Consider the following 16,994-nt stretch of genomic DNA (forward strand, 5'->3'; position numbering starts at 1 on the left):
TGGAGATGGAAGAATCCCTGTGTTTTATCAAATCGTTTTTCATGGAATCTCATCCCATTTGAACTCTGCCAAAATGCAGCTAAAAAATGCCGTCTGTGGAGTCCCAAGTGGCAAGAGTAGGCCACCCCCCTGCTCTCGCCCTCCCCGCCCAGACCTCGGCCTCCTGGGAGAGAGGGCTTCCATTCCAAACCTTAGAATTCATTCTTGCTGTAATGGGACAGCCAAGGAATAGTTATTGCCAGTTACTGTGCCAAGCTCAGGCTGGTGGCCTGTCTGCAGGGCCTTATTTAATGTTTTTGAGAACTCTGCAAATTGGGGTTTCTGGCCTCAAAGATGCCATGTCCTAACCCCAGGCCCTGGAATGTGGGGTTTTGTAGGTGTGAGTCAGAAATGAGCTGAGAGGTGGAGGACCTACTTGCCTTGGCTGGGTGGGCCCAGTCTATCCCATGACTTACACATGGGGAGCCTGGGAGAGGCAGCCACTGACTTGGAAGATGCAGGAAGGCAGACTCTGGAGGTGAGAAAACAGATTCTCCCCTGCAGCTGCCAGAAGGAACCGGCCCAGTTGGACGCCTAACTTACAGAAAGGTAAGATGATAAATTTGTGTTGCTTTAAGCCCCTAAGCAAGTTTGTGTGATTTGTTTACAGCGCAAAGGAAAACGAACACCTGAGTTAATTATTCTGTTTTGGGGAAGAGGAAGGGTGAGAGAGGTCATGGGGCAATTAACAGAGGTGGGAGAACCCAGGTCAGGTGCATCCAGCTCCGGATTGCCACCTGACCTGGAGCGAAAAGGGCAGAGAACTTGTGCTTCTAGGAAGCTCGGCCCCTTTAAGGGCGGGGCGGGGCGGGGCTTGCTGTTGCCTGGAGGCGGGTCTGGGCTGGACGCGCAGAGCCGCGGTGAGCAGTGCTCACCTGGTGGGCCTGGTGTCCGAGCCCAGGGAGCGCCCCCGAGAGCTCCCAGCGCCCCAGGCCCTGCGAGGGCTTAACCGCCTAACGGACCCGAGCCGGTGCGTGGTGGGCGAGGAGGGCCTCAGGGGAGGGCAGCCAGCTAAGGGACCCCCGCTCGGAACTCGCGCTCCTTTTATGCTGCCTCGGGAAAGAATAAACAGTTACGAGAACACGGCGTCTAGGCAGGGAGGACAGGAAAAGATTAATGAGAATCACGCCAGGAGAGAGGAACTTGCCTGTCGTTCAGATTTCACTGATGTGGGACCAGAAAGCCTGTATAGGAAAAGCCTGTCCGAGTTCAGATGTGAGCAGCTGGCTTAGCTGAGAAGACAGTAATGGGGTTGGGTGGAGACTGAGAGAGTGATTTAAAAAAAAAAAAAAAAAAATATATATATATATATATATATATATATATATATATATATATATATATATTATTGATTTTTTTACAGAGAGAAAGGGAGAGAGAGAGAGAGAGCTAGAAACATCCATGAGAGAGAAACATCGATCTGCTGCCTTCTTCACAACTCCCACTGGGGATGTGCCCACAACCAAGGTACATGCCCTTGACTGGAATCAAACCTGGGACCTTTCAGTCCGCAGGCTGACGCTCTATCCACTGAGCCAAACCGGTTTCGGCGAGAGTGATTTGTTTTTAAAAGAGTAATTCATCTGTTGTTACTCCTCACCTGAGGATATTTCTCTATTGGTTTATAGAGAGGGGAAGGAGGAGGCGAGACAGATAAGTACATCAATGTGAGAAGACACATAGATTGGGTGCCCCCACCTCCCACCATCTGCACCCCGGACCAGGGCCAGGCATTGAGCCTGCAGGGATTGACCTGAAATCAAATCGAGACCCTTCAGCTGGCAGGCTGGTGCTCTATCCACTGAGCCAGTCCGGCTAGGGCGAGGGGAGGCTTTGAATGGAGAGAAGAAGCAGGACTGTACGTGCTAGAGGTGGGGGCAGGGGAGGTTCAGAGGACCCCCTCCAGGCAGCAGAGTGCGCGGGGCACCCCCTGTACCCTCTGGGCACACTAGGAGGGATGGTGCCTGGTACTCCAGGACCGGGATGCTTTCGGTGGGGCCGGTTTTAGAGGGCCACGGACACTAGGGCTTTGGTGTCGTACCCCTCAGCTCGACCTTGATACCCTGTTTCTGGCTTGCTTAGAGGGTGCTCGCTCAGCCAATGGTAGTGCTGGCACAGGGAGTAAGGGGCCAGTGACTGCAAGTTCCAGCACGGGAAAGTGACATGAGATCATCACTCCTTCACTGGTTGTGTGTCCTTTCCCGTACTTTGGAAATGTTTCCTGCATCGATTTATTTAATTCTTATAAGGAAACAAGGTGCCATTATTCCTATTTGGTATCTGGGGCAGAAGGACATGAAGTAACTTCCTCAAGAACACACAGCTGGGCAGGGGGACCAGGGAGCCGGGATCGGCTCTGAGCACTTGGCCGCAGGAGACGGGCGTTCACAGCATGGGCTGGCAGCATGCTAGACCTCAGGTTAAGCAGCCATTTTTCACGGACAGGATTACCCTTCCTGGGACACTATTTGTCAACAGTGGTTCCAATTTAAAAAATATCTAGGAACAACCAACGTAACATTGAGGCTATATTATTTTTATAGACTGGTAATGCCTATTGTAATTTTTCACACTTTTAGGAGAACGGTAATGGCATTGGGTTATAAAGCTAACACTTCAGCTATGAGTGAAACCCTCAAGTCTGTAGAGACATAATTTTTATCTTTCCAGGTAAAGCTCCAACAGCTCTCAAAGGAATCAGATACTTAAATAAAGGCCATGGTGAGAGAAAAGAGAAAAACAGACAAAAAGGTGGATAAAGCTGCCCACTCCCCCTCATCTCTCATCGACAATCCAGAGCTTTCCAAGCAAGACGGCAATTCTGCTCGACAAGTAGTGTCCCCAGTCATCGCCCCACTGTTGGGACAAATCGAACCGGGATCCAAAAGGGGGTCCCGAAATGATAATCAGCAGGCAGAAGACACGTTTCAGTACGAAGACCCCATTCTGACCAACCTCATCATCGAAAGGTGATCTTACTGGGCTGCGCGGCTCTCCCCTCTGCTGAGCTTGAGGTCTCAGGCTCTCTCCCGCCTCGGGGCCTTTGCATTGGCTGTTCCCTCTCACTGGGGTCCTCTTCCCGGCGTTCTTCTAATGGATGTTCTGTCTCAGACCCTTTAGGTCTAAGTACAACGCTCCTGTCCTCTGAAAGGCTTTCACCCTGACTGACTGTGTACAGTAGCCTCCTCCCTGGTTACTTCTTTCCCAAAAACTGAACTCGATATGGAATTTTCTTTAAAAAAAAAAAGAGAGAATCATCGATCGGCTGCCTCTTGCACCACCCCTACTGGGGATGTGCCCGCAACCAAGGTACATGCCCTTGACCGGAATCGAACCTGGGACCTCTCAGTCCGCAGGCCAACGCTCTGTCCACTGAGCCAAACCGGTCTCGGCTGGAATTTTCTTGTTCCTTTGTTTCCTGTTTATTGTCTGTCCTCAGTGAACACAGTTCAGTTCTTGGCCTGGCGTGTAGGAGGGGACAAGCATCCGGCGGCCCTCGGGGAGTGTTTATTGGGTGAATAAATGTGACAAGTGCTTCTTCATTCACGTTAATTATGTATCTTAACCCCCTGTCACGTGGTTCACTCAGGTCATGACCTTGAGTCTTGTTTCTCTGTAGCTACGAAGGGGAGAAAGTCCATGGACTCTATGAGGGAAAAGGCTTCGCCGTCTTCCAGGGAGGCTGCACCTACCAGGCGAGTGACACATCCGGGCTGGGCGGGGAGGAGGGCGTGGGGTGGTGAGAGTTTCAGATGTGCACCAGACAAACACACTGATTCTCCAAAAGAACCTGGAAGTCCTGACTGCTGATTTTATTTTAAGCACTGTCTCCGTATTTTAAGGTAAAAACATGGCTCAGCACAACTGAAATAGTCCTTTTATTGATCTTTATTTATTGTACAAACATTAAGGTCACTACAGTAAAGAATGAGGAATAAAAGCCAGTATCATCATCCTCTTGCCATAAATGTTTTTAATTTGCTATGTCCCTTTTATTTCTTGAATGGATGTATCAGTGTTTTCACCTGGGAATATTCATTAAAAATTAAAATAAAATTTTTATCCTCACCTGAGGATATGTTTGTTTATTTTAGAGAGGAATTGGGGGTGGGGGGCGGAGAGAAACATCAACGTGGGAGAGAAACATTGACTGGTTGCCTCCTACACCCTGACCAAGGATTGAGTCTGCAACCTAGGTATGTGCCCTGACTGAGAATCGAACCCACAACCTTTTGGTGTATGGAACCGATGCTCCAACTCACTGAGCCAGGGCTAGACATATTCATTTTGTACATAACATCTTGTATCTTTTTTCACTTTGTATTGCTACATAATTTCATAACTCAAATTGTTTCATTGTATTGAACATATATAACATAAAATATCATTTCAACCATTTGTAAGTGTCCGATTCAGTGGCATTAAGTGCACTCAGCAGGCTATACACACTTCACTCTGTCCGGTTCCAGAATTGGTTCACATCCCAAACAAACTCCTAGCCTATCAAACACTAGCTCCCTGTTCCCTCTCCATAATAATACTTAAACATGGTGTAGTGTCCTACTTCAGCTGTGCCATTGTTGTTGGATACTTTGGGGGCATTTTCACTTTTTGCCTTTATTAAGTGAGGGCATTCATTTATTCATTCTTTCATTCAGGTTAGCAGAGAAATATGTGATTATTATAGGGTCACACATTTTTGTGGTTGAGGCCACAGGCATGAGTTTTAGTTCCCCGAATTTTTCCCATTTAGCATACAACATGTTCAATTTCCTACGTCACCAAAACTCTCAAAATGCAGACACAGATTGAATTCAGGCTCCCGTTTAACAACTGCCCAGGCTGCCTGCCTGGTGGAAGCTCTAGGCTAGGGAATGGATTTGTTCGGGCCCCTCCTCAGACCCTTCTTAGAGCAGGATGGATGCCGGCTCAAAGCGGGCTCTGTGTGGACAAGCACGGCCGTGCTGGTGCGGGTGACGGGGGAGGAAGCTGTTGTGTGACATCAGTGACTGGTCCCAAGGGTTTGTCGTCCTTCTGTTTGCAGGGTATGTTTTCAGAAGGACTCATGCATGGACAAGGGACTTACATTTGGGCCGATGGAGTGAAATATGAGGTAAAGCATAGACTATGTCGTAGTTCTAAACTATAATTATGAGGCTGAATGGTCAGGTTCCTACAATGAAACATACTACTTTCATAAATGTAATTCAGCACATGGATTAAAGGAACCCACAGAACCAAAGAACGTAGGTGAAAAGTAACCGGTCACCACCCGGGACCCTCTGGTATTGTTAGCAGTGTCACTGGTTCTGGAAGGTTCTGTGTTCTGTGCAAGAACAGCACACCTGCGTGACCTGGGCTTCTGCCTTTTACAGTTTATTATACGCTCTCCTCTGTATATTCATTGCTTCAAGATCAAACTGCAGCCATCCGTGCAGCCATCCCTGTTTCCGCTGGCTGCTTGTGCTCCACTATGGGCAACTCTCTTCACCCATCTTGCTGGGCTGAGGGGAGGATGCATTTTTAAATCATTTGCCAGAACCAAAGTGCCCTCCAAGAGAGGGCTCGGGTGTCCACTCCCACTCACAGCCTCCTTCGGGGTGGGTTCCAAGAATCCATGTTCCCGTGGCCGGTGTCCCCTGCTTGCTGCTTGGGGCTCAGTCTGCACACAGCCTTCCAGCTGCATTCTCCTGCCGGGGCTTCTACCAGGGGAGGCACCGGGTGAGGGCGGACGGGCTGGGTAGTGAAGGAAGGAGGGGGGGTGGGAGCTGGGGGGTAGTTGTCTGTTTCCACAGGAGGAGAGGCAGGTATAGATGGGAAGTCGAGGATGTGTCTCAGACACCACCACCCCTGCCACCGCGCCCCGCCCCCCAAGCTCAGAAATCGCTCCCTGCCTGCTTGCTGACTCTTTTGGCCTTTTTGCCTCAGGGGGACTTTGTGAAAAACATCCCCATGAACCGAGGCAAGTACACGTGGCCGGATGGCAGCACCTACGAAGGAGAAGTGATCAACGGCATGCGCAACGGCTTTGGTGTGTTCAAGTGCAGCACACAGCCCGTGTCCTACATCGGCCACTGGTGCCAGGGCAAGAGGCACGGGAAGGTGGGTGAGGCAGCCGCGGATGGCCCTCTGTGCCCGGGATGTGTGTTTACTGGGGTGAAATTCACACCCCAGGAGAGAAACCATTTTAGAGTGAGCAAGTCAGTGGCATTTAGTACATTCTCAAGGTTGTGCAAACACAACCTCTTTCTTGTCCCAAAAGAAAATAAACCCCATATCCATTAGGTAGTTGCTCCAGAGCCCCCTTCCACTGTACCCCTCCCCCCCCCCCCAGTCTCAACAATGTGCTTTCTGTTTCTATGGGTTTACCTATTCTGGACGTTTTGTATGAAGTAGAAACATACCATGTGTGATCTGTTGTGTCTGGCTTCTTTCACTCAGCATCATGCTTCTGAGGTTCATCCTGTGTGGGTACTTCACTCCTTTGTATTCTTTGGCTGAAGAACGTCCCACTGTGAGGATGAACCACGGTTGGTTTATCCATTCGCCCGCTGCTGGGCGTTTGCGAGCAGCGCTGCTATGAGTGTATGCAGTCATTGGAGGGCTTGCCTTCAGATCTGTGGGGTACATATCTGGGAGAGGAATCACTCGGTCACGCGGTCCCTTGGCTTTTTAACGTTTGTAAAACCACCAAGCTGTTTCCCGCGGTGGCCACACCATTTACACCCGCACCTGCAGTGCAGGTTCTGTTCACTTTTAAGCAAGATGGCTGTTTTTGGCACGGCTGTTTGCTTCTGTGTGGGACAATAAAATACTGCAGCGGTGTTTTTAGAAAATGTCACAAGAAAAAAGTTTACCATTGTAATCCACACTTTACTGGGTTTGGACTGTTCGGTTGTGTTGTTTGGCTTGGTTTTAGCTCTTTGCAGATCACTTGGGATATGTTGGAGGTTCTCCCCCGAGGCACCTGAATGGCTGCAAGAAGAAACAAGTTAGTTTGACAATGAGGAAGATAGAAAAATCACACACACACACACACACACACGCACACACACACACACACACACACACACACACACACACACGCACGCACATGCACACACACGCACGCACTCATACCAGTGAACAAGCAAGCAAGCTGAGGCCACTCAGTGTAGATCCAAATACCTTGCCCCGTGGCCATCCCCTAGAGCAGGGGTCTTCAAACTACGGCCCGCGGGCCACATGCAGCCCCCAGGGGAGTCTGATCCTGCCCGCCAGGTTTTTTGGGCAGTGAGCGCAGCCAAGGTGTTACAGTAGGAATTAGTAGTTCATATAGTCCGGCCCTCCAGCTCTCTGAGGGACCGTGATCTGGCCCCCACTTTAAAAAGTTTGAGGACCCCTGCCCTAGAGTGAGCTAAGGAAGGTGTCCAAATGTTTAAGGAAAAAACGGTTTGCTACATAAGTGACTGACCTTCAGTTATATGAAAGGCGCTACTGTTCACTTAGGTGACAAACAGGATTTCCCTTAAAAATATATATTTTATTAATTTTTTACAGAGAGGAAGGGAGAGGGGTAGAGAGTTAAAAACATCGATGAGCCGAAACCGGTTTGGCTCAGCGGTAGAGCGTCGGTCTGCAGACTGAAAGGTCTCAGGTTTGATTCTGGTCAAGGGCATATACATTGGTTGCGGGCACATCCCCGGTAGGGGGTGTGCAAGAGGCAGCTGGTCGATGTTTCTCTCTCATCGATGTTTCTAACTATCCATCTCCCTTCCTCTCTGTAAGAAAAATCAATAAAATATTAAAAGTAAAGAAAAGGAAAAAGAAAAGAAAAGAAAAGAAAAGAAAAAAGAAAAGAAACATCGATGAGAGAGAAACATTGATCAGCTGCCTCTTGCAAACCCCCTACTGGGGATGTGCCCGCAACTGAAGTATATTCCATTGACTGGAATCGAACCTGGGACCCTTCAGTCCACAAGCCAATGCTCTACTGAGCAAAACTGCTTAGGGCAAAACAGGGTTTCTTTAGGCACGTATCTGCCTGAAAGTTATGAAGGTAATGAGTATACTGATCTCGAGGAATGTTCACGCCCTCGAGTGGCCCTTTGCTAATAAGGAGTAACTGGTTTGCGGTATTATCTCATCCTCCCTTGGCCGACACTTGACCATAGTCTTAACTACGAAACAGAAATGTGTCACAGACTGTATGTCTTGCTTAAGTGTGATGTTTGACTTCGGTATAGTTTAGGCTCCTTAAATTTATAGAGTATATTCTTACCTTTACCTATAAGAAACCATTGTCTTATGAGACTTGATTTTTAAAAAAATGATATTATTTCTTTCAGGGCTCCATTTATTACAATGAAGAGGGCACCTCTTGCTACGAAGGGGACTGGGTTCACAACATCAAAAAAGGCTGGGGGATAAGACAGTAGGTGTCACCCCTCCTCCTTCGGGGTCTGGGCGCAAAGCGTGCGGGGCCTGAGGGTGCCCACCGAGGCTCTGTAAAGGTAAGGGGCGGCAATCCCAGGGAATGCATTTGCTATAGAAGCAGGCGGAGTATTCCAGTGAACCCAAACATAACCCCATGGTAAGGAACATGTTCTACAGAAAATGTAGAAAAGCGCCATATTAAATGTGTCCCATCATTCTGTTTTACTTCAGTTTGTAAAAATGGCCTTTCTTTGTTCTCTGTGTTAGTCATGGATCTCCGTGATACAGGTTACATTTTCTGATGAATGTTGGCACATTTGCTTGATTTTTAGATTGAGCTGATAAAGTAAAAATGTTTATGGGGAAAATATCACTTAATTATAATACTTCAGAAAATTATTATTATTATTATTGTTATTGATCCTCACCCAAGCATATTTTTCCATTGATTTTTATTTATTTATTTATTTATTTAAAATATATTTTATTGATTTTGTACAGAGAGGAAGGGAGAGGGATAGAGCGTTAGAAACATCGATGAGAGAGAGTCATCGATCAGCTGCCTCTTGCACACCCCCCACTGGGGATATGCCCGCAACCAAGGTACATGCCCTTGACCGGAATCGAACCCGGTACCCTTCAGTCCCCAAGCTGACGCCCTATCCATTGAGCCAAACCGGTCCCGGCTGATTTTTATTTTTTAAATTTTTTTATATTTTATCGATTTTTTTACAGAGAGGAAGGAGGAAGGATAGAGTCAGAAACATCGAGAGAGAAACATGGATATGCTGCCTCCTGCACACCTCCTACTGAGGATGTGCCCACAACCAAGGTACATGCCCTTGACTGGAATTGAACCTGGGACCCTTCAGTCCGCAGACTGATGCTCCATCCACTGAACCAAACCGGCCAGGGCTTTCCATTGATTTTTAGAGGGAGTGGAAGGGAGGGGGAGAGACAGAGAGAAAGAGAAACATTGATGTGAAAGAGACACATTGATTGGTTGCCTCCCACATGGGCCCTAGGGAAAGGAGATTAAGCCTGCAACCAAGGTACGCGCTCTTGACTGGAATCGAACCTGGGATCCTTCAATCCGTGGGCCAATCCTCTACCCACTGAGCCAGAGCAGCTATGGCCAGGGAATTATTTTTAAAAATTTAGGCCCACTGGTGTGACTCAGTGGTTGAGCATGGACCTATGAACCAGGAGGTCATGGTTCAATTCCCTATCAGAGCACATGCCCAGGTTGTGGGCTTGATTTCCAATGTGGGGCATGCAGGAGGCAGCTGATCGATGCTTCTCTCTTAACATTGATGTTTCTATTGCTCTCTCCATTTCCCTTCCTCTCTGAAATCAATAAAAATATATTTTAAAAAAAGGATTTAAAATGACTGCCCTTATTCACTTTGTTACTATTAGATGATCAGATGGTTTAATAAAGTAATTTATTCTACCTCTTAAGATGATTTGTTTTTTCTTTACCAACCACATACCCACCCTTTGAATTTAAATACAGGGTAGATTGTATGAGTGAGAGAGTTGGATTTCTTCATAAGAGTACAGGGAGAATGTCTTAAGAGCAAGTCTTGGTAAAGGTATATGAGATAACGGATTGCTTTGAATTGTTGTGAGGTGTTTGTGTTTGTTTTTTGTCCTAGTTACAAGTCTGGAAATATATATGAAGGTCAGTGGGAAAACAACATGCGCCATGGGGAAGGCACTATGAAATGGCTGACGATTAACGAAGAGTACAGTGGTCAGTGGGAGAATGGCGTCCAGGTACCCTGCCAGCTGGTTTCAGCAGAGTGTACCCAGAGGTGGACGCTCTGCTGATCCACAGCACATATGTTATTTGGTATGGTGTTGTATGGCAGTCTGAAATTCAAGCTCTGCTACATTTAGAAACTCAACTTACAATTTCCTGGTCTAAACTAGACTTTTGTAACGCTGTTTTCCTATTTACTTTGCTCGGAAGGTCTTCCACACAAATTAGATTCTGTTCTACCACTGGTGAATGCAAAATGCACACAATATCTATGAGGACTGAGGCTGTTATTTACACATTAGAAGCCATGTACTTTCTTTTCTTTTTTTTAAATATTTTTATTGATTTTTTACAGAGAGGAAGGGAGAGAGATAGAGAGCTAGAAACGTCGATGAGAGAGAAACACCGATCAGCTGCCTCCTGCACACCCCGTACCGGGGATGTGCCCGCAACCAATGTACATGCCCCTGACCAGAATCGAACCTGGGACCTTTCAGTCCGCAGACCGATGCTCTACCACTGAGCCAAATCGGTTTCCGCAGAAGCTATGTACTTTTTATGGTTCATTTCATATAGTTTATATTGTTAGGGTTTTTCTGATGATATCTTGTACATATTAATCTGGTAACCAGGGACTTTGCTAAAATCAGATAATAGTTCTAGTCACTTTCTTTTTTTTTTTTTAATTAAGATATTATATTCGTACATATCTTACCAATTCCCCCTCACACTCGATACATGCCCTTCCTCCCCAGAGTTTTGCATCTTTTCTAATATAAGCATTTAATACTACAGGTTGTTTTTTTTCCCTGTAAACACTGTTTTATCTGTATCCAACAAATTTTGATACATTATGCTTTAATTTTTGTTCAGTTCAAAATATTTTCTAATTTCCCTATGACTTACTCTGTAGCCTATAAATTATTTTGAAGTATGTTGTTTCATTTCTAAATATTTGGGGATTTTTCCAGAAAGCTTTTTTGTCATTGATTTTATAGTTTATTAATTCCACTGTAGTCCAAGAATACACTTTGTATGATTGCATTTCTTTTTTTTTTTCTTTAAAAAAAAATATTTTATTGATTTTTTACAGAGAGGAAGAGAGAGGGATAGAAAGCTAGAAACATCGATGAGAGAGAAACATCGACCAGCTGCCTCTTGCACACCCTCTAATGGGGATGTGCTCGCAACCCAGGTACATGCCCCTGACCAGAATCGAACCTGGGACCTTTCAGTCCGCAGGCTGATGCTCTATCCACTGAGCCAAACCAGTTTCGGCTGATTGCATTTCTTTTAAACATGTTTATTTTACGGCCCAATTAATGACTGTCTTGGTGAATGTTAGATGTAATTCTGCTTTTGTTGAGTGGAATAGTCCACAGATGTCAGCTAGATTAATGTTATTGTCCAGGTCTTCTGATCATTACTCATTTTCTGTCTACATTTCTATTCATGTATAAGAGAGTGTTGAAGTGCCCAAGTTTAATTGAAGATTTGTCTATTTCTCCTTTCAGATCCATCATATATTTCAAAACTCTGTTGCCAGGTGTATACATGTTTAGGGCTTAGTCGAGGTTACCTCTGGGATATATATATATATATATATATATATATATATACACACATATATATATATTTTTTATCAATCTGCATGTTAAAAAGAAATTAAATAAAAACTAAAATAATCACTATTAAGCCAGGCACTTTCTATGCACCATCTTCAGTCTTTGCACCCAACCTGCACAGTAGTATTACTTCCATTTTACAGATGAAAGACAAAGGCTTCAATAATTTGCCTGATGTCAGAAGGCTAGTTAGGAAGGAGCTGAGCTGAGACTGAACCCAATTCTGTGAGACCCTGAAGTCCATGTTCTTTGCCCCTTCAAACAAGTCATTGTTTTTAACCCTTACCTAATTGTCAACAGATTCAATACGAGGAGAAAGTACCTTGAACTTGTCTCATGTGCATTTCCTTTCTTTTCAGAATGGTTTAGGAACACACACATGGTTTCTAAAGAGAGTCCCCAACACCCAGTATCCTTTGAGAAACGAATACAGAGGGAACTTTGTAGATGGATGTCGTCATGGCCACGGGAAGTTTTACTACGCCAGTGGAGCCATATATGAGGGGGACTGGGTTTCCAATAAAAAACATGGCATGGTGAGTGCAGACCTGTGAGGTTACATTTCAAAGACTATGTAAAGCACTCAAAATATAGCACATGGGATAACTTCCTGCTTTGTTCAGACGATTACACAAATTTAAACATAATTCCAACATAGTTTCCTGATATCTAGAGGTTGTGTGTGTGTAGAAAATCTAGCTTAATCTTCAATAAATTATTAAAAATAACATGGGGTTCTATGTTGGTTTGATTCAGCAACTTAGTGTTGCCAGGTTTTATCTATCTACCTATCTACCTATGTTGTCCCCTGCCATGTCAGCCTCACCCTTATGCTGCCCCTCCCTCATGATTGCAAGATGGCTGCTGTGGTCCTTGCCTTCACATCCACATCCCACACTAAGTAGAAAGAGAGCAGAAACTTTTCTTCAAGAAGCTTTCCACAAACATCTTGAGGCTCACTGAACTGAATTGGGTCATTTGCCCATCTCTGAATCAGACTGATGAATGGCCTGGGTTTCACAAATACCAAGAGTCCTTTTTCTGTGACGGCACTCTGCTGGCCATTAGCATAGTTTAATAAGACACATTCTGTGACCTAGGGGTGTTTACCATTGGGGAGAGGTTGTGAGGCAGATACAGCAAGAAGAGAGGAGAGGGAGGATTTCTGCAGTGACATGAGAGTCTAGGAACCTGATTATGTGTGGACTAAGTGCATATCTTAAAAACAAACAAACTCCCAACTCCCAACTTGTTTGTTTGTTAATCCTCACCCAAGGATATTTTTCCCCATTGATTTTTAGAAAGAGTAGAAGGGAGGGACAGGAGGAGGAGAAGAGGAAAGAGAGAGAGAGAGAGAGAGAGAGAGAAATAGAGAGAGAGAGAGAGAGAAGCATCATGTCAGAGAGACCTATCAATTGGTTGCCTCCTATACACACCCCAACTGGGGCCGTGGATCAAAACCACACCCCAAGCACATGCCCTTGACTGGGAATTGAACTCGAGACACCACTGTGAGCTGACTCTCTAACCATTGAGCCAAGTGGGCCAGGGCAAAACTCCAAATTCTTGAGAAAGATTTTGATGTACATTAACCAATGGCTTCCTAAGAAACTTTTCCCCTAAACTTCAAAAGTTACCTTTGTATCTGCAGGGCCGGATAACTTTGAAGAATGGACGCGTGTATATTGGCCCTTTTTCCAATGACCACTTAGCGGAGGTTCCAAGACTCGACGACGACGAATCACTACAAGACCAAGACCCGTCTGCGGCGCCTGACCTTGGGAGCAGGTCCAGAGCGCTTTCCAGTGCCGGTAGGGAGGGCCCCCTGCCGTCTGAGAGCTAGCTCATTGGCTTCATTCTCCAGGCTCCACGCAGCACAGCACCCTCACCACCCCAGAAGGCACAAGCTTCCCGGAGCGACTGCCTATTGACTCATTTCCTGAGTGTGCTGGGGGACGTGGGTTAATGAAATTACACTGGTTTCAGGTGTGCGATGCCGTCTGTTTGCTAGGGTTTCAGAATGCTCTTGTATCACACGTCTGCGGGGAATTATTTTGGCATAGCGCTGGAAAATGCCACCATTGCCTGTCCCATTTATCCCCCGTGTTTGCCTCCATTTGCTAGAGATTGTCAGAAGGCTTAACGGCAGCGAGAGCATGTCCGTGCTGGGCTCGAGCATCGAGCTAGACCTTGTTCTGTTGCTAAACATGTACCCTCAGGGGGAGCAAGCAGAGGAAAAGAAACAGGTAAGGACCTTTCGCACTGTCACAAATTTGTATTTAGGCTTAAGTATGTTTTTTTAAAGAATTGACTTTTCAATGACAGTTGACGGACACTGGTGTAGACTTTGTGTTTCAGCAGCTCTCCTGAAGCCTCTTCCGTTCCGGGGCCCACCCGGCCTGGTCCCCTTCCTTTGGCCTCCCCCAGTCTGGGCGGCTCCTCCGGCTCTCCTGACTTGGAGGCTTTTGAAGGGCGCTGGTCTGTTACTCTGAAGACTGTCCCTCGTTTGGGTGTACCTGGTGTCTTCTCAGGATCATATGCCTTTATTCTCTGTTCTCAGAATCATTTTGTCCAAGGGTGGGTGTCTTTTCCTGAGCCGGTTCTGGACCATTCTCGTCTCAGCTGGAGCGAGCCGCAGCCTCCTGGCTGTGTACAGACCCTTTGCCATCCGAACGGCTGCCTTTGCTGTCAGTCAGTGTCACTGGTTAATGGGGCCCTGACATCCAGCCCTCCCCTCAACCCGCCTCTGTCAGTGCCCCCGCTCACCATGCCTTCCCCCGCCCAGTCTGCTGAGGGTGCCCATCAGGAACCCATTTTGTCAAATGCGTTGATGCGATCAGGCGCTCTTTCTTCTTAGTTATCAATACGGAGACTTGCACTGGCTGACTTTTCAGAGGTTGAACTGGCCTTGCAGTCCCAGGATAGACCCCGCTTGGTGTGGACACGGCCTATCTTTAAAGACGTTGCGAGATTGGATTTGCTGGTCTGTTGTCTGGGAGTGTTGTGTCTGCTCCTGAGGGCTGTTTGTCTGTGGCCAAGAGGATGTGATGGCGGCCGTGCAGACCGGCTGCTGGCCCCGAGCACCAAGAAAGGGGTCCCCTCGTCCAGATGGCCGCAGATTTTCTCCTGTCACTCAGAAACCGCACGCTGTTGGCATGGGGTCGGTGGGGAGGATACAGTCCTCACTGAGCCCTCACAGTGACCAGAGGCAGATGCTCCTGCTTCCCACGTGTCATCTCACGAATGGAGAAAACGGGCGTTCCTCCTGCTTCGTTCTCCTTGCGAGAGACGAAGACAGGTGTGGCTTTCTCCCTCCAGGTGGAGTACGCTGTCCTGAGAAACATTACGGAGCTAAGGAGGATCTACAGCTTCTACAGCAGCCTGGGCTGTGAGCACTCCCCGGACAACACCTTTCTGATGACGAAGCTCCAGTTCTGGAGGTTTCTGAAGGATTGCAAATTCCATCACCATAAGATCACTCTCGCCGACATGGACAGGGTATTAAGTGGTGAGTGTTCCAGGTCCGGCACACTGTTCAGTTCAGAGAGGAGTGTGCCATCTGGTCACCCCGTTGGGAGATGCTGAGGGGTGAAGGCAGAGGCCAGGATGGGTGTTGCAGAAATCAGCACGTAGCTTCTTTCTGCTCAAGGTGCTTCAAACGCGCTTGAAGAGGCATCTGGTGATGTGATAGCAACACCATGGCCATCTACAGCCGGACGGGTCAGCAAAGCAGGGGCCCCCTGCCTGTATTTATAAATAAAGTTTTATTGTAACACAGCTATGCCCATTTCTGTACCTGTTGTCTGTAGCGGCTTCTGCCCTAAAACGCCAGAACAGAGTGGTGGTGGCAAAGACTGGCCCACAAAGCCTAATGTATTTACTGTCTGACCTTCTGCAGAGAAGTGTGCCTACCTCTTGTCTATAGTAAAAACATGCTAAATTGTCGGGTCAGAAGCAGAAGGTGTCAGGGAGGATGGCATAGAAAAGCCTAGAAAAGGCTTTAGATAGTCTTGGTCTTGGTCTCAATTTCAAATTACAAAGCTCATGAAGTAAATTTAGTGACTTTGAAGGTGTTACTCCTCCCAGCTGAATTCTGGGAGGCAGGACTGAAAGCCTCAAGTTATCTCCTTGAAAAATAAAATATTATAACTACTTCAAATTTGAGTGTTTGAAATAGACCTAGAGTCCATTTAGAATTATCAGCATTAATCAAATCAGGCTCAGAAAACTTGGAAACACACTGGGACACGAGACCTTGAAAGTTTCTTGTATAAGTGACTAGATAAAGATCTTTTGAGCGGGACTTCATTGTCAGGTGGATGCGATGTACAGTTCAGAGCTTTCTCTAGGAAGAAAAGTACTCAGTTGGGATTGTGTAGCGGGAGAAAATAAAAGAGAAGATTTTAGAAAATACTAATCATCCTCTCCAAATTTCTTGTTTTAGAATACAGTGGCATACCAGTTGAAGAGATTCATTCTCCATTTACAAAAATACTTTTGAGAATATTTCTGAACTATATCCTGCAGCTGGCTTACCACATTCATCACAAAGAATTCCAGTAAGTCTACTTCTGGACCCTGGGACAGGACGCAGGCAGTTACATTTGTGCTCTTTTCTTTCTTTTTAAAAAATTGATTTCAGAGAGAGAGAGAGAGAGAGAGAGAGAGAGAAATTGATCAGTTGTCTCCTGTCTGCACCCTGATTGGGGATCAAACCTGCAACTTGAGCTTTAAACGTGGAACCCTTCAGATGTGAGTCGTCATGTTTCAGGAACTGCAAATAGCTCTCAGGGTTTTATTCAGAAAGAGGCACAACCAACTTGACTTTTGGCCAGAACTTCCTGTCTCTCTCAGAGCAAAATTGGCATACATACCCTTCACCGCTTCCCCGAATAGCATCTTGCAGGACCAAGGTGTACGTATGGAAATTAAGGAACTAACATGGCTGCAGTGCCATGAAGTAAATTATAGACTCCACTAGAGGCTCCGATTAAATCGTGCGCATGTGTGGTCCCTAGGCCTGGCCTGCCATTGGGGCCATGTCCGCTGCCCTGCACGCCTCGCACGCTCTGTGGTCGCTGCCGGCACCCCGCCCGACAGGAGAGCCTTTTATGATACAGATTAGATTTCCCACATTTTCCCACCTTGTC

The 16,994-nt window shown here is 46.6% G+C and overlaps 1 protein-coding gene across 1 annotated transcript in view; it reads left to right on the forward strand.

The window, feature by feature from the left end:
* Positions 1–13: 13 nt before the first annotated feature.
* The window catches only part of RSPH10B (radial spoke head 10 homolog B), a 31,910-nt gene continuing 14,929 nt past the window's right edge, over positions 14–16,994 (forward strand). The window contains exons 1-12 of the mRNA XM_084886157.1: positions 14–588; positions 2,716–3,008; positions 3,659–3,734; positions 5,084–5,152; positions 5,968–6,141; positions 8,367–8,452; positions 10,113–10,233; positions 12,204–12,380; positions 13,496–13,655; positions 13,969–14,090; positions 15,163–15,352; positions 16,289–16,403. Of these exons, the coding sequence (XP_084742283.1) occupies positions 2,758–3,008; positions 3,659–3,734; positions 5,084–5,152; positions 5,968–6,141; positions 8,367–8,452; positions 10,113–10,233; positions 12,204–12,380; positions 13,496–13,655; positions 13,969–14,090; positions 15,163–15,352; positions 16,289–16,403 (1,541 nt within the window). The 5' untranslated portion in view covers positions 14–588; positions 2,716–2,757. The remainder of the gene's footprint in view (positions 589–2,715; positions 3,009–3,658; positions 3,735–5,083; positions 5,153–5,967; positions 6,142–8,366; positions 8,453–10,112; positions 10,234–12,203; positions 12,381–13,495; positions 13,656–13,968; positions 14,091–15,162; positions 15,353–16,288; positions 16,404–16,994) is intronic.

This window comes from Pipistrellus hanaki (genome assembly GCF_964339955.1).
Source record: "Pipistrellus hanaki genome assembly, chromosome: 5".
Lineage (NCBI taxonomy): Eukaryota > Metazoa > Chordata > Mammalia > Chiroptera > Vespertilionidae > Pipistrellus > Pipistrellus hanaki.